The sequence below is a fragment of the Brassica rapa genome, chromosome A05 (genome assembly GCF_000309985.2).
Source record: "Brassica rapa cultivar Chiifu-401-42 chromosome A05, CAAS_Brap_v3.01, whole genome shotgun sequence".
In the NCBI taxonomy this organism is placed as follows: Eukaryota; Viridiplantae; Streptophyta; class Magnoliopsida; order Brassicales; family Brassicaceae; genus Brassica; species Brassica rapa.
In genome coordinates, this window is record NC_024799.2 from 19,198,619 (window position 1) to 19,223,202 (window position 24,584).

General features: G+C 35.4%; 4 protein-coding genes across 5 annotated transcripts; all 4 read left to right on the plus strand.

Moving 5' to 3' along the window:
• Positions 1–1,535: 1,535 nt before the first annotated feature.
• LOC103869157 (protein NRT1/ PTR FAMILY 6.4) lies at positions 1,536–4,030 on the plus strand. The gene is made up of 4 exons (XM_009147217.3): positions 1,536–1,781; positions 1,857–1,971; positions 2,108–2,325; positions 2,408–4,030. Exons 1-4 carry the CDS (start codon positions 1,779–1,781, stop codon positions 3,824–3,826), a joined length of 1,755 nt encoding a protein of 584 aa, XP_009145465.2. The 5' UTR covers positions 1,536–1,778; the 3' UTR covers positions 3,827–4,030.
• A 3,457-nt stretch (positions 4,031–7,487) lies between these two features.
• LOC103869158 (serine/threonine protein phosphatase 2A 59 kDa regulatory subunit B' zeta isoform) lies at positions 7,488–9,998 on the plus strand. The gene is made up of 3 exons (XM_009147218.3): positions 7,488–7,861; positions 7,946–9,217; positions 9,298–9,998. Exons 2-3 carry the CDS (start codon positions 8,060–8,062, stop codon positions 9,667–9,669), a joined length of 1,530 nt encoding a protein of 509 aa, XP_009145466.1. The 5' UTR covers positions 7,488–7,861; positions 7,946–8,059; the 3' UTR covers positions 9,670–9,998.
• A 237-nt stretch (positions 9,999–10,235) lies between these two features.
• On the plus strand, positions 10,236–18,413 carry LOC103869159 (chitin elicitor receptor kinase 1). 2 transcript variants are annotated; one of them, XM_009147219.3, is made up of 12 exons: positions 10,236–15,890; positions 16,208–16,241; positions 16,336–16,343; positions 16,432–16,587; positions 16,673–16,857; positions 16,934–17,023; positions 17,111–17,204; positions 17,287–17,438; positions 17,524–17,612; positions 17,691–17,826; positions 17,909–18,007; positions 18,084–18,413. In XM_009147219.3, exons 1-12 carry the CDS (start codon positions 15,242–15,244, stop codon positions 18,243–18,245), a joined length of 1,854 nt encoding a protein of 617 aa, XP_009145467.1. In that variant the 5' UTR covers positions 10,236–15,241; the 3' UTR covers positions 18,246–18,413. The 2 variants fall into 2 exon arrangements, with proteins under 2 accessions (XP_009145467.1, XP_009145469.1); XM_009147221.3 differs by having other exon boundaries at positions 16,435–16,587.
• Positions 18,414–19,397: 984 nt separating this feature from the next.
• On the plus strand, positions 19,398–21,159 carry LOC103869160 (uncharacterized membrane protein YuiD). The gene is made up of 5 exons (XM_009147222.3): positions 19,398–19,675; positions 19,950–20,106; positions 20,395–20,445; positions 20,558–20,650; positions 20,859–21,159. The coding sequence occupies exons 1-5, from the start codon at positions 19,524–19,526 to the stop codon at positions 20,916–20,918; spliced, it is 513 nt and encodes a 170-aa protein (XP_009145470.1). The 5' UTR covers positions 19,398–19,523; the 3' UTR covers positions 20,919–21,159.
• Positions 21,160–24,584: the final 3,425 nt, after the last annotated feature.

The following is a 24,584-nucleotide window of genomic DNA, read 5'->3' on the forward strand; positions in this document are numbered from 1 at the left end:
AACTCTTGTTAACTGAACTCTGCGAGGAAAAAAGTTACTCAAAAATGTAGCTAAATGATTTGAATAGACAGCCCACATAATCAGCATCCTTTGGTTTCTAGAAGATAATTCAGCTCGAAAATTATCTCGAGAGTTGTCCCATTTTGTTATATATCTTAACTTATATAATTTGTTAGTATTGATGTGGATACATTACTAATTTTGTAGGGCCAATACTAAAGTTTATGAAGAGAGATTCCTAATGTATGGTGAAAAATCATCATGACGTCCACAAAGAGAGAATGCAACTTGTAGTAATATTGTACATTAAATATTTCCTTTACCTTAACCATTGGAGACGATTTATATTTAATTTTTTACCTTTTAAATGTATTTCGAATAATGTTGCTAACATCATTCTAGGGTCGAGGGATCAACTCATCATCAACATGTACAGCTTTGTAATCATTGCTCTTTCCCTAAGTAAAATATCTTCCTTCATCTCGGTGACTATTTAACCTATCAATTCACCTTTATTTAGTCACTTTCGAATATACTAATATTTTTGTTACTTGACAGGGTTCAAATGTTTTTACTTTACAGTTTACACCTCTCGCTTTGCTTGTAGATGCGACCTGAAACATTGTGTATGTTTCTCATTGCAGATCTTACTCTTACAAACATGAGAAACTGAAAATCAAGTCCATCCGGTGCCAAGTACCAAATGATTCAACATGTTATATAAAACATAAGAATGCTGGTTAAGGATAATTGTGATCAGTTGATCATAAAGCCCTAGCTCGACACAAATTACTAAGTCCGAACATGATTTAACAATGTTTTGACAAAGGATTATCGATTATCATTTGTTGCGCAGATCGAGCTGCCATACATAGAATAACATTGGCTTTTTGGGTTACGATTGGTCGTTTGGTTCTAGCCGATTAAACTTATATTAATGTCGTAGTTTATTTTTATTTTTTAGTCAAGTACACAGTGATTCATGAGATTTTTGTCCCCCCCCCCACAACATCTGCAGTCAAATACCCACTAAATCATTGAACATGTGCAAGTTTTCGAACCATGTGATATTGAAATGAGAGTACTAACTAAGATGCTTAACAAGCCACAATGGTCCAAATACTAGAGAACAACATACCATATTAGCCTTGACACCTTGTGTGCAAAAAAGAAAAGAAGAAGATCAGGTTGAGCAATGGATCACAACCATTTCGTACACATAAAAACAACAGATTGATATGTTACCAAGTGTAAAATCTTAAAAACGAAAAGCAATGTGAATGGTAGGTATTTGTATGAATGTTAGGTTTAATGATTAAGAGATCTGTTCAAGGAGAAGAAGGACATGGGCAACCACAAGAAAAGGGTATAAAAGGACAAAACATAGTAATTGAAAGGGTCGACATGGGGAATTACAAAGAAGCTGAAAACCTTGCAACCACATGAAATAAAAAAATGTCATTGTCACAAGATAGTGAAATCACACTGTTGTCTCTTGCGTATGTGTTTGTTTAGATCTGATCATCCACGAAGAACCACACATTAAAGCAAAGCCACAATTTGAAAAAGACCCAATCAACCCCATCACTCTTCACATGTCCATTGAATCGAATCTCCTTTCTTCTTTTGTTTTGTTGGACTTAGATAGAATCAAAGGACACACAAAAGTGTCAAAACCCTTATCACTATAACCTCCACCATCTTCACATCTCTCCTTATAAACAACTCTACTACTACTCTTCTTTCTCGCTCACATTCTCTTAAGTACTCAATAAGCAATGGTGAGTTTTAGTTCCTTTTCTCTGTTTTTCTTGGCTCTACTTTTTCTGTCTTAATGGTTTTGCTTGTCTCTAAAGGTTCATGTGTCGTCGCATGGAGCAAAAGATGGCTCGGAAGAAGCCTTTGACTATAGAGGAAATCCACCTGATAAGTCCAAAATCGGTGGATGGTTAGGCGCCGGTTTAATCTTAGGTACACAATCTCAAGTCTCCATATCACAAACCGACTAAAAATACTCTGTTTCTATACTCTGTTTTGTTCTTGTAACTAAAACATATTCCTCTGTTTCTAACCTTCTCGGTTTTGTTTCTTTAAACTAAATGTGAAGGGAGTGAACTTTCGGAGAGAATATGCGTGATGGGCATATCAATGAACCTAGTGACGTACCTTGTCGGAGATTTACACATCTCATCAGCAAAATCTGCAACCATAGTCACAAACTTCATGGGAACTCTCAACCTCTTAGGACTTCTTGGTGGTTTCTTGGCTGATGCTAAACTCGGTCGGTACAAGATGGTCGCAATCTCAGCCTCTGTCACAGCTCTGGTAAAACCCTAAACCACGTCGTTGTAGCTAGAGCGTATCAAGAAACTTCTTCCTCTGATTCTTTACTTATGTGAAATCACAGGGAGTGTTGCTGTTGACAGTGGCAACAACCATCCCAAGCATGAGACCACCACTCTGTGATGACTTCAGGAGACTTCACCATCAGTGCGTAGAAGCAAACGGTCACCAGCTAGCTCTTCTCTACGTCGCTCTCTACACCATAGCTCTAGGCGGAGGAGGGATCAAGTCCAACGTGTCCGGTTTCGGGTCTGACCAGTTCGACACGAGTGATCCCAAAGAAGAGAAGCAGATGATTTTCTTCTTCAACAGATTCTACTTCTCCATCAGCCTCGGGTCTCTCTTCGCCGTGATTGTCCTGGTTTACGTCCAGGACAACGTCGGGAGAGGCTGGGGCTACGGAATCTCGGCCGCGACCATGGTTGTCGCGGCCGTGGTTCTGCTCTGCGGGACGAAGCTGTACCGTTTCAAGAAACCTAAGGGAAGTCCTTTCACTGTTATATGGAGGGTTTGTTTCTTGGCGTGGAAGAAAAGAAACGAAAGCTACCCTTCGCATCAGAGTCTTTTAAACGGTTATGAAACCACAACGGTTCCTCACACCGAGAGGCTAAAGTGTTTAGACAAAGCCGCGGTTGTCGTAGAAGAGAGCTCTCCTAGTACCAAGGAGTTCAAAGAGAAGGATCCGTGGATGGTTTCGACCGTTACGCAGGTCGAAGAAGTGAAGCTAGTTGTGAAACTGATTCCCATTTGGGCAACGAACATTCTCTTCTGGACGATTTACTCTCAAATGACGACTTTCACGGTGGAACAAGCCACGTTTATGGAGCGTAAACTCGGGTCTTTCACGGTTCCCGCAGGCTCCTACTCTGCGTTTCTCATCCTCACCATCCTCCTCTTCACTTCCCTTAACGAGAGAGTCTCTGTGCCTTTAGCAAGAATGGTCACAAAGAAGCCTCAAGGAATCACCAGCCTTCAGAGAATAGGAGTAGGGCTTGTGTTGTCAATGGGTGCAATGGCGGTAGCCGCGGTTATAGAGAACGCTAGACGCGAGGCAGAGGTTACCAACGGTTATAAGATAAGCGCGTTCTGGTTGATTCCACAGTACTTCTTGGTTGGTGCGGGTGAAGCTTTTGCTTACGTTGGGCAGCTTGAGTTCTTTATAAGAGAAGCACCAGAGAGGATGAAGTCAATGAGCACCGGGTTGTTTTTGAGCACGATTTCGATGGGATTCTTTGTGAGCAGCTTGCTTGTTTCGCTTGTTGATAAGGTAACGCACAAGAGCTGGCTTAGAAGCAACCTTAACAAAGCGAGATTGAACTACTTCTACTGGTTGCTTGTTGTCTTGGGAGCTTTCAATTTCTTGGTTTTTATAGTGTTTGCGATGAAGCATCAGTATAAAGCTGATATGATTAGTGTTGGGGTTGATGATTCAGTGGAGAAGGAGAAAGAAAAATCTGAGTTGGAGCTTAAAGACATTCCATAAAACGAGAGATTTCTCTTTTTAAAAGCTTTCTTCCATTTTCTTGAATGCTTGCTTTGTTGTTGCTTTGGATTTTTTTTTTTTGTTTTTTTTTTAATATAATGTGTGTATGAAATACAAGCATTTCTACATGTAGTTTGGATTGTAATTTTGTTAAACTTGAAAACATTTGTTACTACTATATAATGTTAGCTTTTCTTTTACCTCTTCCAATTTTTTTATAAAATGACGCGATGGATAACTCGGAAGATGCTAGATATATACTGAACTTTGAGCATACTAGCACTCCAGTGGCCAACAATTTTTGTATACAGACTCTCCCAGAATCACTTGTTTGAATAGTTCATCCTTCCTTTTCATTGATGTAAGCAATGCTGCAAGTGTGTGGTCAATGAAGGAACTTGGATTTAAAGGAAAATAATGGTTTCACTCCACAAGCAAAGAACAAGAAAATATAAATTATATAAAATTTGAAAGTTGAAAAGATTATGTATTCTTATGTTGTAGTATATAAAATTTTACTAATAATATCTTCTTAAATACATCTTTTCACAAACTTAGGTCTTAATTTTCCATTTTCTGTTTTTATTTTTACATCGTATTTATATATAAACCAAAATTTTATAATGTTCTCATCGTATTTATATATAAATCACAAGCATACACCATTGTTTTTGACGGTGTTAGTCCTGCTATTATTTTTGAGAACATCAAAGCAACTCTACAAAAGCATGAACTTTATGGTGAAGTTAGAGTCAGAGCTTACCGTGAGAAGTATAGTACTGAATTGTTTTATTATTATAACTATACCGTCTTTTGGTATGATCTATCATAATGTTAGATCAGCTCTTGAAAATCAAGGTCACCGTGGTCAAGTGTCTATTTGGGCTTATTGTGAGAAGAACGACTTGTTACTCTTCATTTGTATCACTATGATATCGACAAGGAATCGAACTGCGAGATTGATATGCAAAAAGTTACAAGTTGCAAGTTTCAACTGTCATTGAGTACTTAGGATGTCAATCCAAATTAGGAAGATCTCAAGCAAAGAGAATACAAATCATGACTTAATCTAAGCAATAAAAGTGTTGTTAATTGACCAATAACAATTCTAGCGAGATTAAATAAGATAATCTCAAGTTCAACAATAAACAAGAGCAATAATCAAATGGCAAAGATGAATTCATGGGCTAAGACAATGGATATAGGGGTGATCAATTGTCTGTTTTGAAGATCCTCTGTTTCTAAGCTTCTCTGTTTTGTTTCTAAGCTCATATTGCTTAGCATGCATCAACTTATGTTGTTTAGACAAAAACAATTTATACATATATTAAGGCTATTGCTAGTTCAGGTTCAGGTGACACTAAGAGAGCATCATCAAATGATATTTTTCTTTGGCATGTTTATTGGATTTTTGACATGCTTATAACTGAGTACAAAGTGAAATTATAAACCCAAGCGCTAAAAAGAAGCGAAACGAGCTTAAACGCTGAAAGAAATCTAAAAAAATGTGACAATGAAAGACAGAGGCTTGCATGACATGTGGAAATGGCCAAAAAATAAGGTGTTGTATCATAATATTATAATGATTTATTTCTATTTTTTTTACATAACTTTAAAATTAAAATCAATAAACCATTTTTAAATCAAAAATACTATCAAATTGTGTATAAAATCACATATTTATATCTAAATATTGTTGTTTTCTTTTATTTTTTGTGTCGTATACTTGTATTTTTTTCTCTATCAAGTTTTTTCTAATAAAACTGTTCTCCTCGTTTTATAACTTGCTCTAGCAAATTCACGCGGAATACAGAGAGAGAGAAAAAAACTCATTTTGTTTTTGGATTGTAAGTCAAATAAATAAGGTCTATTATGTGGTTACTTTTGTTTATTTAGCCAAACTCTTTGAAACACACAACAAAAACTAACTTAAAAACAACCAACAACTATTCCAAAGTTTAAAATTGTCGCACTACATTAAAAGTTGCGGTCTTCATTTTTTTTTCGACAGTTTCAAAATTTGAATCAAATATTGGAACCTTACCGTTTCCAATGGCTTACTCTATTTTTTACTCTAAATTAGAGTAACTCTATAATAGAGTTTGAGTTTGCTTCAAAGATACTCTATTTTAGAGTAGAAAATAGAGTCATGAACAAAAAAAAACAAATTACTCTATATTTGGAGTAAACATATTTTTACTCTATTATAGAGTGAGAAATAGGGTAACATTGGAGCATATTTTACTCTAAACTCTATTTTAGAGTAAAAATAGAATGAGGTTGGAGATGCTCTTAGCTTTAAGCATGTCCGGAGATTTTGTCAAACCATTGCTTAAATTCTTGTGCTTGTATCTTAAACAACATGAGTCAACAATGGAATTTATTAAGCCCATGTCCAACTCTATATTTATTTGATTAGTACGATATTATCCACTTTGGGTCTTAGAGGTTAGCCCACATATATTTACTTTTGGTTTCATTCCCAAAAGGCCTCGTAATATTAGAGTTGAATAGCTCTTTATATATTAGACTCTATTTGTCTAATTCTCCAATGTGGGACTTAGTTTGTTATATCACATTTTTCCCTTCAAACTAAAGATCATATTCATCTCGTGTCCCACAACTGACTTCCAGAATCTTTTGACTTGATCTTTGCCACACACACTTCCCAATCCTAACTCGATGGGTCATGTTCCTACTCGAAAGGTATTTTGGTCTTCTTGCAGATTTCTCGTCAACCGCTCTGATGCCAATTGTTAGAATTTATTAATCTCATGTCCAACTCTACATTATCTGATTAGAACGATATTGTCCATTTTGGACCTTAGAGGTTGGCCCACATAAATTTACTTTTGGTTTCCTTCCCAAAAGGCCTCGTACTATTAGAGTTGGACAGCTCTTTATATATTAGACTCTTTGTCTATTCTCCAATGTGGGACTTAGTTTGTTATATCACAAACAAAACTAACACCATTACTTCTTTTCAAGATGTTGGAAGGTTTCTCAGTATCCACGAGCCACTGGCTTCATTAGACTTGCTAACCACTACACCACTACCATCAGTGAGCCAAATGATAGATCCTAAAATCGCCAAAACATCAATCCAGCTCAGATTAGAGGAGATCACAAACATTGTCTCCCGATCTAATACCAATTCCTCATTATGGGATGTCCTCCTAAACCATCAAGAAGGCTTGCATCTCCAACTCTGTTCTCATCAAGAAAATAGTAACATTTTTCAAGTACTAAGATCAATTCTTTAGTGACATTCAGTATAATATCAATTAGGCTAAGTCTTGAAGTGTTTGACCCTCAACATTGACTCAGATCATCGGTCAACGATTGATTCACTAGAGAAAAACAGCTTTTAAAAAAGTAAAAGTCATAGACTTATAGAATATGGAATATATTTCTGATGAGTGTGTATATAATAAGTTTCAGTCATCAAATTTATACAAGAAAACTCGTATCGAATTTGACCAAATTAATTCCCCTTTTACTCTGGAGTTACATTGGTGAGCTTCTTTTACTCACCTGCCACCCTGTCAAAACCGTGCGTGCCCATGTTATTTGATTTTCTCTCTCTCTCTCTCTCTCTCTCTCTCTCTCTCTCTCTCTCTCTCTCTCTCTCTCCTCCTTTTTGTGTGATATATATTAAAAATAATTAAAATTGGAAAATATCTAGATCTTCAGGTTGTTATTGGATCTCTTCTGATAAGTGTAAATGGATTTACAGTAACAATCCCTGGAGAGGGATAAGGAGGAGAGGGACGATTAGTTCTTTTCTATTTTTGCTCATTACAACCTAAAAACCTGTCTTAAAATTGTATTTTTTTTCTTTTTCTTACAACCTTTTTTTCCTGTCTGGATTTCGTTGGCCTTCTCCTGCGCTCTCTCTCTCTCTCTCTCTCTCTCTCTCTCTCGCTCGCTCGATTCAATTTGGGCGAGATAGGGTTTATCACCGGATCCCTTCTAAAGCGTGTATCTTTATAGGATCCGCATAGATCTCTCTCTCTTTAACCCATCTGCAAAAATGTAAGCTTTTAAAATTCGTCTCTAATCTCGATTTGCGTGCTTGATTGTGTTCTGATATGTTTGTATCCGTTGATTTGGATTCAGGGTTCAAGATCTTCCAATGAACTGAAACTAGTGTTTCTAAAGTTATGCTTAGACAATAAAGCTCGAGACTTTGTGACCTTAACACAGAGCTGATTACTTCAGGAGGGTTTAGATATGATCAAACAGATATTTGGGAAGCTGCCTAGAAAGCCTTCCAAGTCATTGAACAATGACTCCAACGGTGAAGGAGCTGTTAACTCTTATTACGCTCCGAACCCATCAGCTTCTGCTTCACGTCTACCAAATGGGACTCTTGCTCCTAACTCTAACAAGAACATTCAAGCTGGACCCTTTCCACCTTCTGGTGTTGTTGTATACGAGGCCTTGCCTAGCTTCAGAGACGTTCCCATCTCCGAGAAACCCAATCTCTTCCTCCAGAAGCTGACTATGTGCTGTGTTGTCTTCGACTTTAGAGACCCTTCCAAGAATCTCAAAGAGAAAGAGATTAAGAGGCAGACACTCCTCGAGCTCGTTGACTATGTAGCATCAGTTGGCGTGAAGTTCAACGAAGCTGCGATCCAAGAGCTGACGAAGATGGTAGCTGTGAATCTCTTCAGAACGTTTCCTTCAGCGAACCACGAGACTAAGATCCTGGAGATGCACGATATGGAAGATGAGGAGCCTTCCTTGGAGCCAGCTTGGCCTCACATTCAAGTCGTCTACGAGATTCTCCTCAGGTTCGTGGCGTCTCCCATGACTGACGCAAAGCTTGCAAAGAGATACATTGACCACTCCTTCGTCTTGAAGCTCTTAGACTTGTTTGATTCCGAAGATCAAAGAGAGAGGGAGTATCTAAAAACCATTCTCCACCGTGTTTACGGGAAGTTCATGGTGCATAGGCCTTACATCAGAAAGGCGATAAACAACATCTTCTACAGGTTCATCTCCGAGACTGAGAAGCATAATGGTATCGCGGAGTTGCTAGAGATTCTTGGGAGTATAATCAATGGTTTTGCTTTGCCTTTGAAAGAAGAGCATAAGCTCTTCCTTGTCAGAGCTTTGATCCCTCTCCACAAGCCTAAATGCGCGTCGGTCTATTACCAGCAGCTCTCTTATTGCATTGTTCAGTTTGTTGAGAAAGACTTCAAGCTCGCGGATTGCATTATCAGAGGGCTGTTGAAGTATTGGCCTGTGACTAACAGCTCTAAAGAAGTTATGTTTCTTGGGGAGTTGGAAGAAGTCTTGGAAGCAACTCAAGCTGCTGAGTTTCAACGTTGTATGGTTCCTTTGTTCCGACAGATAGCTCGTTGTCTCAACAGTTCACATTTCCAGGTTCTACTTCTTGTTTTTGTGTTTTCTCTCTTGACAAGAGTCTTTGTAACTTATAAGGAAGTTGTATTGTTGGTTGTTAGGTTGCTGAGAGAGCTTTGTTTCTGTGGAACAACGATCACATAAGAAACCTGATCACTCAGAACCATAAAGTGATCATGCCTATAGTCTTCCCAGCTCTAGAGAGGAACACGCGTGGACATTGGAACCAAGCGGTTAAGACTCTGACTCTAAACGTGAGGAAAGTGTTCTCGGACATTGACCAAGCTCTCTTTGACGAGTGTTTAGCTAAATTCCAAGTGGAAGAAGAGAATAAGACAGAGGTTAAAGCGAACCGGGAAAGAACATGGAAGAGGTTAGAAGATTTGGCGGCTTCAAAGACCGACGAGGCAGAGCTGGTCCCAAGATTTGTGTCCTCGGTGAATCTTGCAAGCAGCTCTGAGTCCTCAGGGTAGGTACTGTGGTTTCTGATCTGTTATGTCAGCTTATACTTTAATGGTAACGATACGGATTCGGGTTTGAGTTGTTGGATCGGTTTTCTTGAGGCAACCAAGAAGATAGATAGAGAGAGAGAGAGAGAGAGGAGTGTGAAGTATCTCAGTTCTCATCATTGAATACTTTTAACAACTTTTTTTTGTATGGGTTTACTTTGTTGGTTGCTTGTGATCTTCTTCTTCTGGGAATGGGCAAAACAGCATACTTTATGTACTGTAAGAAACTATAGGGATGGCTCTTGAGAGACGAATGTATAATTATTTTGTTTAATTTAATCTTTTGGATCAAATTGAGAATGTTTTATCTATTTTCCTTTCTCCACAGTTTCGGAATATTTCATCTGCAAAATTTTCCAGCTAGCTACGTATGCAAATTATATATTTTAATTATTTTTGATAAATTTTTAATTTTTAGATAGATTTTAGGTTTCTGGTATAAATTTTGATTTTTCGATAGTATATATGATTTTCATATTTTTGGATATTTAAGTTGATAAATACTGAATTTAAAATATATTCGAAAAAGTTCTAAATATCAAAACTGATATAAATACCTGGATGTTCAATCCTAAGCTACTATTAAAATTAGTAGGTATTGATCCAAATATACATTGTAAATCATTTTGATCAAAAAAAATGATATAGGAGATGATTTGTTGGGGTATACCAAATGTATTTATTTTTGATTTCTATCTAGAATCATCAAAATTACTAATCAAACTTTTATCTAGTTTTTAAAGGTAAAGTCAAAAATAGATATAGAACCTTTTTAAATTATTATTTATTAAACAGTAGAAAATATATTTATTATAGAAAAACGTTTTTTGTTCTCATTTAATTTTTTAGCATTATATCATATTTTCTATTTCCTAAAAAATATATTTTTAACATTTTAATCGCTACATAAAGAGTGTTATTTAAAAAATTTAATACAAATTAAATTTATCTTTGACTTAATATTGATTGTAAATTGCATTTATCTTATAATTAGTTTTACTAGAGATTTTGTCCGGGCTACGCTCGGATTTATTCAAATAACATCTAATTTAATATTTTTACATTATATTGCTAATATGTTATAAAAATTGAATTAGAATCGAATAAAATTTACAATTTTTTTACTATCTAAAATATGTATGAGATTATCCAAAATATATTTTTTGTATATCAATTAAGGGAGTTTTTAATATATTTTAGTCCAAAACTATGATCCAAAAACATTATTTTCTTATTACTTTTTCATTTCCAGTAAAAACATTCTAAAATCTTGTACTAATATCACAAATTGATAATACAAATTATTTCTAATTTGATATAACCTTATTGGGGATGACTGGTGACCAATGGAATGAGGAGAAGAACACAACATTCCTTAACGTTCCTTATAAAAATTACTATTTATGAGGTATAACTGTTTCTCTTCGTTCATTTTCATTCTTTTTTTTTGTAGAGAATTATAATACAAAATTGTTCTTTGTTAATTTTGATAAAAAACAATCATTTCTCATCATTCCCAAAATTTTATTCCTATTCATTATTTCTTATTCATTCTTAATGTTCTTGCGATGGTTACCAGTCACACTCATTATTTTAATTTCCATTGAAAAAATAGTGATTTAGTTTTGTTCTTACTTTGTGTCTTTAATATTTTTTGTTAAAGTTCATACACTATATTACAAATAATGTTGTATTTAATAACTATATTACAATATATTACTTCTATGTTATAAAAATATAAATAGAAATTGAATTAGAAATGAGTAAAACTTACAATTTTTTTTTTAATCCAAAATATCTTTTCTTACATATTTAGGTTAGTAGGAAAATATATTTGTAATCTCCACATCACATATTTCTTTGTTATATGTATTATTTATATCATATTTATTTTTTTATTTTTATGTTATTTAATATTTTATAATATATTTTCTTATGATTATAATCTATTTTTACAACTGTACTAAGTAAAGCTTATTTAAATACTCATTGCTTTAAATAAAAAACTTCTAAAAATTTTGCATGTGTTAAATACACTGAAAAATCTATGAAAATATTATTATTACTATATTTTTCCAGCAATTATTATTAGGAAAAATGATTGCTGACTACATGAAGTATCGGTCATCACATGGCTAACCATGCAAACTAAATTAATGTATATCTAGCTACACGAAGTATAAGTTATGCATGACAACATCCATCAACTTAATGATGTTATGTAATTAACATCACAAGTTTAATTTTGTTTATTCAAAAGCTGATGTAGATGTTAGAAACTGTTTAAATATTTTGTTTCATCAATTAAAATATAATCAATCTAACCGTAATTTAACTTAAATTGTGTTTTAATCCGCGTTTTAAAAGCATAAGAATATTTTTAACAAAATTTAATTTACAAAAACAATATTTTTAATATTTTTTATAAGTAGTGTTTTAACCTTTTTGTTTTAGTGTATTTGATAACTATATAATTATATTATTTTATTTATATTAAATATAAAAGTTATATAGGATTATTTAATTTTGTTTTTAATTATTCTAATCTGTTTTGTTATTAAATTTTAATAATATTTCTGTAATTCATTTTATTAATTTTGTGATATATACTTATCTTATAATTTTTTATTATTATAAAACTTATTTGATGTCTATTTATTGACTCTAACATTTTATTTGTTTAATATAAAATTTATTAAATTAATGAATTATTTTATTTATATTTTCATAAAAAAACTTAATTCATTTAAACTTAATAAAACTTTAATATTAGATTTGTATTATTTGATTACTTTTATTCTTAAAAGTATATAATTAATAACTATATACACGAGATAATATTTGATTTAAGTTGACATCAAATAAGTTTTAAACAAATAAAATGTTAGATTGACGTCAAATAAGTTTTATAATTAAAAAATAAAATAATATCTTATATAACTTTTAAATTTAATATAAATATAAATAATATAATTATATAGTTTTCAAATGCTAAAATACTAGTTATCAAAAAATATTGAAACATATTGATTTTGTAAATTAATTTAAGAAAAAATAATCTTATGCTTTTAAAATGCGGATTAAAATCTAATTTTAGTTAAACTACGGTCAGATTAGTTATATTTTAATTGATGAAATAAGATATTTAAACGGTCTCTAACATCCACATCAATTTTTGGATGAATGAAATTAAACTTGTGATGTTAAATACATAACATCATTAAGTTGAGGGATGTTGTCATGCATAACATATACTTCATGTAGCTATGTATACTTTAGTTTAGTTTGCATGGTTAGCCATGTGATGGCCAATACTTCATGTAGCCAGCGATCAATTTTCCTTATTATTACTATATTATTTGTTTAGTTATAAGCAAAAACAAATCTTACAATCTAGCTATAGCTAAAATATTAATCTGGATTAAAACTCAATGTAAAATGATAATCAAAATATTCTCAATATATATTCACAATTTATTTAAATTTTATTATTATATATTAGTTGATTTAAAATTACTATTTTTAAAATACAATCAGGTTATTACGCTGTTATCAAACATGAAATTTTGTATACTAATTAGAGGAGTTTTTTGTATACTAATTAGAGGAGTTTTCAATATATTTTTAGTCCAAAACTATGATCCAAAAACATTAATTTCTTATTATTTTTTCATTTCCAGTAAAAACATTTAAAATAGTGATTTTGTTTTTTTTTTCTTACTTCATTTCCTTAATATTTGTTTTGTTAAACTTCAAACACTATTTTTAAAAAACTTTCTTTACTTTTTATGAACAGAAATTTTAAAATGTCTGTTAGCCGTTATTGTCTAATGTGGTACACTATATCCCATTGTAAAATGGGATAGCTAAAATATTAATCTGGATTAAAACTCAATGTAAAATGATAATCAAAATATTCTCAATATATATTCACAATTTATTTAAATTTTATTATTATATATTAGTTGATTTAAAATTACTATTTTTAAAATATAATCAGGTTATTACGCTGTTATCAAACATGAATTTTTGTATACTAATTAGAGGAGTTTTTTTGTATACTAATTAAAGGAGTTTTCAATATATTTTTAGTCCAAAACTATGATCCAAAAACATTAATTTTTTATTATTTTTTTATTTCCAGTAAAAACATTTAAAATAGTGATTTTGTTTGTTTTCTTACTTCATGTCCTTAATATTTGTTTTGTTAAACTTCAAACACTATTTTAAAAAAACTTTCTTTACTTTTTATGAACAGAAATTTTAAAATGTCTGTTAGCCGTTATTGTCTAATGTGGTACACTTAGCAACTATAACTACATTGTAGAAAGGAATACTAATTGAGAAGCTATCATTGCAAACATGATAATGTGATATCAGTTTATAAATTTTTTTGTTGAAAGATGTGTAATGCTGAAGATGATCTAAGAGAAGGAATAACTCCAGTTCAAACTAACAACAGAAGTACCATTTTCACTCCAGTTCAAAGCTTACAACAGAAGTACAATGGAAGTACCATTTTATAACAACGAAAGTTGATCACAGAAGCTACTGAATGGCAATCAGTTTATAAATAAAGAAAGTAGAGTAATGCTGGAGAAGGTAATCATTACGTAGCATTTTTAAAAGTGCAATTAAAGTAGTAAAACTGTTTGAAGAAAAAAAACTCAGAAAGGTGCAAACTGAAAGGAAAGCATAAGTTAATAATTAAACTGCAAAACAAATACTTAAAACATCAGGTTTCTGAATAAGCCCATATGTCGAAGCCCACATGAAGAAAGGAATGGATCAATACAGGCTTATGCTAAATAACTCTTCTTACACGGTTAAACTTATCCCACGTGTCAAAAAACAGGTTCCTGATTGGTCCGAATATTTTATCCAACGTGGACACTCTATATGCCTAGCTTATTTGCCTTTTAGTAGAGTATAGATTTAGTTCAAATACTATTGATTAAATAGGTATAGTTAATAAAACCAGAAATGTATTTAAACTTTTTTTTAATTTTGTTAAAAATATCAAAATGACATTGTTTAAGAAAACAAAAAAGAGTATACAGCTACATCAATGATATTTCTACAGTTACGAATCAATCATCGACCTATGAATATTAGAAAAAACTAATACCAAAAGCTATACTCAAAAAGAAAGCAAAGTCAAACCAATAAAACTCTTATAAATTAAAGGAAAAATAACCAATTAATATACAAACAAAAATCGGATCGATGATGCGTTCACACTATCACCTCCTTCAACAAAAATGGCTGCCTTCCTCTGATTCACGACCAAAGACTTCCAAATTCCAACAGACAGAAGTTTCTTTAATTGATCTTCTTAGTATTAAAAATCAAATAATATTTCCAATAATTAACAGCGCCGATTGAAATTAATATATTCTAATAGTAATCATTCTGTGAGTTGAAAATAGTCAACGTCGAACTAGTCAAACCTTCCTCCTCTTTGAATCTCATCTCTCTTCTCTTCTTCCCCAAACCACAAGGAAAAAAAAAACACAGAGACCTCAACGAATCAAAGATGGAGCTACGGATCCAAATTGCTACTCTTCTCCTTCTCCTCTTCTGGCCGTCGTCTCTGTTCTTCACCGTGGAATCTAAATGCAGTGGAAGCTGCAACTTAGCTTTAGCCTCTTACTTCCTCGACAACGGAACAACCCTCTCCAACATCAACCTCAACCTCAACTCTCCCGAGGCTCCTTACGATCAAATCAACTTCGAGCCGATCCTAAGGTACAACCCCAGCATAACAAACAAAGACTTAATCCAGATGGGTACTCGCCTTCTTGTCCCTTTCCCTTGCGAGTGCCAACCAGGAGACTTCCTCGCCCACGTGTTCAGATACAGTGTCCAACCGGAAGATACTTACGACATAGTTGCGACTGAACATTACGCGAACCTCACGACGGAGGAGTCTTTGCGGAGAACCAACTCTTTTCCGGCGACTAACATCCCTCCCTCCGCGACGTTAAACGTGTCCGTGAACTGCTTTTGCGGTAACGAGAGTGTGTCTAAGGATTATGGGTTGTTCGTTACGTACCCGCTTCGTCCTGAAGACAGTCTCGACGCGATCGCGAGTTCTTCCGGTGTACCGGCGGAGACTCTGCAGAGGTATAACCCTGGTGTTGATTTCCGGTCAGGGAGTGGCATTGTCTTTGTTCCGGGGAAAGGTAAATATCTTTCTCACCAAATTCATATAATTGTATTTTATGTATTGTGGAAGTTTCTATATCTATATCCATTCTCATTTGCCTTGGATCTGGTAACAATAGTTAATTAATCAGGAATTTCATGAGTCCATTAGCAGTAGGATTTTCGAACTGAGACTCTTGCATATATGTTGTGTTCTTGTTACCTTAAATGTAATCCGAAAAATATACATTTAGCCGCTAATAATAAAATCAGTCAATTGGTGAACCACTGTCGATTTAATATTTTCGGTTAATCATATTATCTTCTCTCATTTGTTATAACATTCTTGTTGCAGATCCAAACGGTACATTCCCACCTTTCAAGTCAAGGTAGGTTTTGTTTTGTTGGATGCATTTTATCTGTCACTGCTTTGATTTCTATGAACTGATGATGTACTCTCCTTTTCTTATGTTGTTTTTGTAGTGACAAAGGTTGGTTCTTCTCTCCGTTTCTGAGCTTTTGATGGTAGGAAAGAAGAAACTTAGGAGAGATTGAGAAATAATTGTTTTCTGATATAAGCAGGTGGGCTTGGTGCTGGAGTTATAGCTGGTATATGTATAGGAGTGTTGGTGGCTCTGTTGTTGATCTCCTTTGTCATATACTATGTTTACCGAAAGAACAAGAAACAAGAGTCACATTCATCTTCTATTCCGTTGTCTGCTAAGGTTGATCAGGGTAAGTTTTGTACGTGATGGAGGGATTTATATGTGTGCCTATTTTGAGGTGGAGTGTGTTTAGTAAGTTTTTTATGAATCTGCAGCTAGCCTCCAGAGTGGCGACTTGGTTGGTACAGGAGTTGCTCCTGGCCTTGCCGCCATAAGCGTGGACAAGTCTGTTGAGTTTACCTTGGAGGAGCTCGCAAAGGCTACTGATAATTTCAATCTGTCTTTTAAGATAGGGCAAGGTGGTTTTGGTGCTGTTTACTATGCAGAGCTTAGAGGAGAAGTACGCAGAGATTCCCTTTTTTCATCCTTGTTATTGTTGGTCTACATGGAACATTAAAAAACTATTTGATGTGTAGAAAGCTGCAATCAAGAAGATGGACATGGAGGCATCGAAACAGTTCTTGGCAGAACTAAAAGTCTTGACACGTGTACATCATGTCAACCTGGTAAAGCTTAAACTGTGTTTCTCTGTCAGATAACAGATCATCTTTGACCAGATAACAAAACTTGTTTTTTTTCTTTCTTTCGTGCAGGTTCGTCTGATTGGTTATTGTGTAGAGGGATCTCTTTTCTTGATCTATGAGTATGTTGAGAATGGCAACCTTGGACAACATTTACATGGATCAGGTACCTACACATATATACTAGTACTAATAAGGTGAAACTTGCAAACAGTGATAGAAACTAAGGAGTTTATTATGTAAACTAGGACGTGAACCGCTACCGTGGACTAAGAGAGTCCACATTGCGCTAGATTCAGCTAGAGGTTTAGAGTATATCCACGAGCACACGGTTCCAGTTTATGTTCACAGGGACATTAAATCTGCCAATATATTGATAGATCAGAACTTCCGAGCAAAGGTTCATTCTCACTTTCTTATTGACTGAAACTATGTTATCTTTGCTTTGTTCAATGGCACTGAGTAACTTCCGTGTGTAACAACAGGTCGCTGATTTCGGTTTAACAAAACTGACAGAGGTGGGAAGCTCAGCGACACGTGGTGCGATGGGTACATTTGGTTACATGGCACCTGAGTAAAGCTCATTTCTCTCTACATATCATAAAATATTTGTATTATGGTTGTAGTGATGGTTACAATAATGTAACGGCAGGATTGTATATGGAGAAGTGTCTGCGAAAGTAGATGTATATGCATTTGGAGTTGTCCTCTACGAGTTGATCTCTGCGAAAGCCGCGGTTGTCAAGATGAACCAAGCCAGTGGTGAATTCAGAGGCCTCGTTGGTGTGGTTAGTACTACTATTGCTTGTTTCCCTTCTTTCAAGACATGTATTGGCACTTAAGAAGTTGCTTTCTTGCTTTGTGATGCAGTTCGAAGAAGTGTTCAAGGAGGCAGACAAAGAAGAAGCACTACGGAAGATTATCGACCCCAGGCTTGGTGATAACTATCCGTTTGATTCTGTATATAAGGTAAATAATCTCTTGCTCTGTCCAATCCGGTTTATCTTAACCAACATCGCTAAACCAAGCCAATGATCTGGTTTAGATGGCGGAGCTAGGGAAAGCTTGTACGCAAGAGAACGCGCAGCTACGTCCAAGTATGAGATACATTGTGGTTGCTTTATCTACTCTGTTCTCTTCAACCGGAAACTGGGACGTCGGAAACTTCCAGAACGATGATATTGTCAGCCTTATGTCTGGCCGGTAGAGTTTGCGGTTTGCGGTTTATAGAAATGATTGTTCTTGGCTTTAACTTCAAGATTGATTTTGTTGATCTTCAGTATGTATATGTATACTCTTTATACAAACTGTGCATGTCACCTGTTGACTGATCTATATAATCTTCTATAATAATTAATTTGACAAGTTCAACCTCGACAATCTCAGTATCTTACGCAAGTATTAAATTTTGAAATTGTTAATGGATATTCTATCAAAGCTTCGAAAAAGTCTAGAGCTTTGTCCATCACCACCATGTTGTAATAAAAGCGACTGGCTGGCTTAGGCCCCCCATAGCCCATAGGCTACTCACTATGATCTCTAATGTTCAAAGAGTGTTGGAGCGTTCTGGCCTGTCCGTAGACGGTAGACGTGTATCAATTGATCTGATCGCATCAGCTTCTATTGATGTGATTACTTAGCACAAAATGAGCTCCTAGTTCGGACTCCATTGCCTCTTTATACTTTTTGTGTTAACCATCCGATTCCACATAATTCTGCAAAGGACGTTACCAACCTGTCTTTGTCAGATACCCTTTACTGGATTATTAGCCTGTGCCTCTTCTCATGTAGTGTTTTTTTTTTTTGGTTAAAGATATGTTGGAATTCACTGAAGAAACGAATTTAAAATTGAACCCGGCCGTTACTTGAAAACGCGTATACACAATCCAATGTGTTTTTTTTTTGGTTGGACAAATCACAATCCAATGTTTAAGGCGGCGTATAATCCGGGAAATAAGATGGTTGTGGAAGAGCCGACGCATGATGGATTTAGTGCGCCACTAAACGCAGTTCAAATGATCTCTTTTAGTGGGTGATAAGATTTTTTTTAATGTTTTTCTTTAACGAATGATATTTTTTTACAAGTTTTTGTGGAAAAATGTTTTGCAAATTTATTGTGCTTTTATCATATCGATCGATCTCTTTAAAAGCCAGGTGCACAAGGTATATAGATGAAGAAATGTTGGTTTAGGGCAAATTAAAAAAAAGTTGCTGATGGTAAAAATTTTGAAAAGAAATAAAGCTTTGTTGTCAAACTTCAAAATATTTTTTTTCAAAAAAAAGTTCAAAATAATCTACGTATATAATAAAATTATCTTAAGATTACATATTTATCAAGAAGAATTTTAAAGTGTGTCTAATTGAAATTAACAATAATTTGTTCCTTCACGAAACCTTTATTAAAAAGAAAAAAAAAAGGTTCCAATCGCGAGTGCATCGATATTTGTGATCTTCTCGCAATCAAACTTCTGATTGGGAGAGGCTAATGGACGAGGTGATGACAGTGGCGGACGCCGGCGGAAGCAGGTCGTTGAACGGATCCCCTTCGTCGCAGAATCTCCTTCCCCACAATCTCCCCCTCTTATCCGCTTTCCTTGCATTCGCCCTCGCTCAGTTCCTCAAAGTCTTCACTAATTGGTCCGCTCACCCTCCTCGTTTTCTCCGATCTGCTAAGATTGGCTTTTGTTTTACTACCAATTCAAGATTGCAACTTTCTTATTGTTAGGTGTTTAGTTTCGATTGAATTGTTAGAAAGTTTACAACTTTTTTAGTTTGTGTATCAGCCAACAGGGGTTGGTTCTAGAACCTTGAAAGTTGGCTTCTTTGCAGCTAGTTAAGATACTTTTGTCTTTTTTGAGGAGTAGATTCTCAGTTGTTTTGGTTGGTGTGTGTGTGTGTTAGAATGTTCCAGGTACAAAGAAAAGAGATGGGACTCTAAAAAGATGATCAGTTCTGGTGGAATGCCTTCCTCTCACTCTGCTACCGTCACTGCCTTAGCTCTTGCCATTGCCCTTGCAGAAGGTGCTGGATCACCCGCTTTTGCTATCGCTCTTGTCTTGGCCTGCGTTGTGAGTTCCCTTCCTCTGTGTCCTCCTTGTGCCATTTCTTGAGGCATTTGGTACAAAAGTGTCTTCTTTGGCTATTAGATTTTGGAACTTTAGAACCTCTTGCTTTGCTTAATTTTACATGTATCGAACAAACATATAGTAACAGCTTGTTTCATGTAGTGTGTGTATGAAAGGAGATCTTGTTCAACTAGCAATTCAGTTTTTATCATACATTTTGATTACTCAATCGTACTTCTTTTACATTTTGATTGCTCAAGCTTTACATATGTTTGTGAAATGGGGTTGCAGGTAATGTATGATGCCTCTGGGGTCAGGCTTCATGCTGGTCGTCAAGCTGAGGTAAATCCATGCGGAACTAACTTATTAATCCCTTTTTACCATGTCTTTGTTTTCTTTCCCTGAAGAAGGATTGTTCCATGCTTTCTAAACTCAAATGAATGGAAATTTTCAGCTACTGAATCAAATTGTTTGTGAGTTTCCGTCCGAGCATCCGTTATCCACAGTTAAACCCTTGCGTGAACTGCTCGGCCACACTCCTATACAGGTTTGTCTTACTCATCATCACTAAGTCTTAGACTTCTGTTCTGTTTTTCAAAGAAAATACCAAGCTATACTGTCTGAGTCAGTAGTCTAATCGGTTAAAACTTGGGTAGTCTCGACCCGAGTTCGAGATTTACAGATTTACACACGTGTCGACCCGAGTTCTGTTTGTTAAAGATGATATAGCTAAGTTATGAGGTTGAATATTACAGGTTGCAGCCGGTGCTGTTTTAGGATGCGTGGTAGCTTATTTGACGAGGAGCACAAGCTAGTTGCTACACAACAACGAATCCAAGAATTCTTTTGAAATCATTGACCCTTGAGAAAATTCATCAGTGATCAAGCTGTGGGTAGATTATTATTGGAAGTAAATGGAAATTGTTTAAATCTGTGTAATATAGAGATCATAGTTTAAGAAAATTGTCCTCAAGTGAAAGTGAACTGACTTGTCGTTATTGTTTATGCTATTTCTCTTTTTCTAATTATTATTACCTAATTTTGTGTGTTTTCTAATTATCTTCAAGCATTATTGTGTATTGGTAGAAAATGTCAGGGTATTGATCCTTGTGAGTCAGCCTAGCTGTTATTTAAATGACCGTGCCAGAGCAATCTGGAATCAGATACCAATTGTATATTTTCACGTTCTTGTTTTATAACCTTTGGTGTCAATTGATTTAAACTCTCTTTTAGAGTGTCCTATGAAAATGCAAGCTTGTAAGGTATTCTATTCTCTCTGGTTGTTAAAAAGTTAGACATGATGTCACGTTCGGATAAACATTAACCAACTTTTGGGATTTTATACGAAAAGGGACAAACTTGTCAATTTAGTACGGCTTCTTGCTAAGGCCACGATATTCTGAGGTTCACATTGGTCATCGCCGTCCTGACGCTGAGGTTCACACTCGTCATTGTTGTCTTGTTCTGAAAGTTCGCATGTATACAAAGTCTTTTACACAAGAACAACAAATCCAAATTCTTTTCATGATCAAGACATAAAGACTATTCATAAGCCTCTTGGAAGTCGCAAACCAATATGGTTAGAATAGGATAATCCTTATATAGTAAAGAAGGCACTCTTCAAATCCAAGGAAGCTCTGCAATCACTTTTACCAACTTACCATTGATAGCAGAAGCCATGCCCATACTATTAGCTAGTATTTAACAAATAAATAGACTCATACAAGAATATGATATTTCTAGGTGACTGTGCAGAACTAATCAAGAGTTTGGATCATCTACCAGCTGGAGAAAGAAAGCAAGACATTCACATCAACGGTGCAACAGCCATACGCCAAGACATTTTTTTTTTACCCCAAGACATCGTGAATTTGTCCAAGAACAATAGCTTTTCCTATTACTGTCCCTAGAATTTTTGCTCATGTTGATCAGCTAGCAAAGAGTGCCAGATTCAATAACCAAAAGTATGTAATAACCTGATGTAGTTAGCTGGCAATTTGTGTATTATCAATTCCAAGAAATGAAAATGTTGACTAAAGAAAAAAACCCTTCCTATGACCAATCTTTAAGACACTGATCGTTGGGTAACATATATAGTCTTTCAATATAGTCTCTCGATAGATTGCAAGAACACGTTAACAAGAAGTAGCTTCTCTTATTAATCTCTTAGGGAAAATTACTCAAAACCCTAAGCTCACAATCACAATGTTTCTCTTAAGTGTTGCAACAATTCTGCAACTCCTTTTATATCAATAGATAACTCCTAAACTCATTAGTAAATAAACTTTCAAGATAATCCTAAACCTTATAGATAACCATAACAAGATAGGAATAGGATTACTTGTTTCCCAAGCTATTTTGAGATTACTCCAACATTGTCCCCCTTAAGCTTAAAATAGCTTTGGGACACATCTTCAACTCCAATCAAACTTCTCATTTCTTTGTATCGTATTCTTCCAAGTCCTTTGGTTAGAATGTCTGCTTTCTGAATGCTTCCTGGTACATGTTGAACTTCAATCAGATTGTTGTCAACACACTCCCTTATAAAATGATAGCGACGATGAATATGTTTGCTGCGTCCATGGAAGACTGGGTTCTTGGTTAAGGCTATTGCAGACTTGTTATCAATCAGAACCACTACTTTCTCACACTCCTTTCCCATGATCTCACTAAGTAATTCTTGAAGCCAAATTGCCTGTTTTGCTGCCTCGGTTGCTGCCATAAATTCTGCTTCACAGGATGAGAGAGCAACTGTCTCTTGTTTCTGAGAACACCAGGTTATGGGTGAATCTAAGAAGTAAAAGACATGATCTGTCGTGCTTCTGCCGTCGTCCTCGTCCACATTGTGACTTGCGTCACTATAACCTATTAGCTTTGTATTTGTTCCCCGTTTGAACACTAATCCAAAACCAAGTGTTCCCTGTAAGTAGCGCAAGATTTGCTTTATGGCTGCGGCGTGTGACGTCTTCGGGTCCTGCATATACCTACTCATCACTCCAACCGAAAAGGATAAGTCGGGTCGAGTATGAAGTAAATATCTGAGACACCCGATGCTTCTTCTGTACTCTTTCTCGTTCACGCTTTGCTCATCTAGTGCTTTAGACATCTTCAAGCTTGGATCCATAGGTACTTGAACTGTGTTGCAGTCACGCATTCCACATTCTTCTAGTATCTTCTTGGCGTATCTTTCCTGCTTCAGCGTGATGCCTTCATTGTGTTGATCAACCTCAATGCCCAGATAGTATGTTAATTTACCCAAATCACTCATTTCAAACCTTTCAGACATTCCTTTCTTAAACTCTTCGATCATCACACGACTTGTACCAGTCACAAGAAGGTCATCAACATACACTGCAACAAGCAATAGATGTTCTTTCTCTTGGCGTCGATAAACTGCTGGTTCTTTTGCACACTTTACGAACTTCAATTCTCCTAAAACTCTGTTTAATTTTTCGTTCCATGCTCTTGGAGCCTGACGTAGACCGTAGAGTGCCTTTTTAAGCCTGTATACTTTTCCTTCCTGTCCTTTAACCACGAATCCTTCTGGTTGGGAGACGTACACTTCTTCTTTAAGGTCTCCGTGTAAGAATGCAGTCTTGACGTCCAAGTGATGAACTTGCCAACCTTGTGATGCTGCTAATGCAAGTAAGAACCGGACAGTTTCAATACGTGCCACGGGCGCAAAAACCTCATCAAAGTCGACACCATGTCTCTGTATGTAGCCCTTTGCTACTAGTCTTGCCTTGAATTTGTTGATGCTTCCGTCAGAGTTTCGTTTGATCTTAAAGATCCATTTGAGCCCTATTGCCTTTGCTCCAACAGGTAGTTCAGCTAAGTCCCATGTTTTGTTTTTGACTATTGATTTGATCTCGTCTTCGCAAGCATCTCTCCATACTTTCTTTTCTTTAGCTTCTTCGAAGCTCCATGGTTCATCATTTATGCTCAGCAATAACCGCTCTCCTTCTAGCTCTGCCAGAAGGATGTAATCATCAAGGTAACCAGGTAACTTTCTTTCTCTAGTGGATCTCCTTAGCTCTGGTTCATCATGATCATCATCGTGATCCTCATCTTCTTCTCCTTGGTTTATTGTATCTGTAGCTTGGGTTTCTGTTGCTTCTTCTTCGTTGTCGACGACAGTGGTGTCGTCATCAACTCCGTGATTCCCAAACTGACTGATACCAATGCGGAACACTCCCGTCTCTCCTCTTTCATTAATCTTCTTCCAGTCCCAGCTCTTGGTTTCATCAAATATCACATCTCTACTTACCACCATTCTTTTTGTCGTTGGATCAAGTAACCTATAGGCCTTAGATCCTGGCTCGGTTCCGAGATGTACGAGCTGTCGAGACCTGTTGTCGAGTTTCTTGAGATGTTGTGAGTCTACTTTAGCATATCCAATACATCCAAAAATCCGCAGGTGCTCTATGTTTGGTTTCCTGCCTTTGAACAGCTCGTAGGGTGTTGTCTTGATGACTCGAGTT

Bases quoted from the DNA above. Each gene is read 5' to 3' on its own strand.
- LOC103869160 (XM_009147222.3), top strand. From the start codon at position 19,524: ATGGACGAGGTGATGACAGTGGCGGACGCCGGCGGAAGCAGGTCGTTG. The intron at 19,676-19,949 runs GTCCGCTCACCC...AGAATGTTCCAG, and splicing joins CTCAAAGTCTTCACTAATTG to GTACAAAGAAAAGAGATGGG. The intron at 20,107-20,394 runs GTGAGTTCCCTT...ATGGGGTTGCAG, and splicing joins CTCTTGTCTTGGCCTGCGTT to GTAATGTATGATGCCTCTGG.
- LOC103869157 (XM_009147217.3), top strand. The intron at 1,972-2,107 runs GTACACAATCTC...CTAAATGTGAAG, and splicing joins AGGCGCCGGTTTAATCTTAG to GGAGTGAACTTTCGGAGAGA. The intron at 2,326-2,407 runs GTAAAACCCTAA...GTGAAATCACAG, and splicing joins CAGCCTCTGTCACAGCTCTG to GGAGTGTTGCTGTTGACAGT.
- LOC103869158 (XM_009147218.3), top strand. From the start codon at position 8,060: ATGATCAAACAGATATTTGGGAAGCTGCCTAGAAAGCCTTCCAAGTCA. The intron at 9,218-9,297 runs GTTCTACTTCTT...GTTGGTTGTTAG, and splicing joins TCAACAGTTCACATTTCCAG to GTTGCTGAGAGAGCTTTGTT.
- LOC103869159 (XM_009147219.3), top strand. From the start codon at position 15,242: ATGGAGCTACGGATCCAAATTGCTACTCTTCTCCTTCTCCTCTTCTGG. The intron at 15,891-16,207 runs GTAAATATCTTT...TTCTTGTTGCAG, and splicing joins TGTCTTTGTTCCGGGGAAAG to ATCCAAACGGTACATTCCCA. The intron at 17,827-17,908 runs GTTAGTACTACT...TTTGTGATGCAG, and splicing joins TCAGAGGCCTCGTTGGTGTG to TTCGAAGAAGTGTTCAAGGA.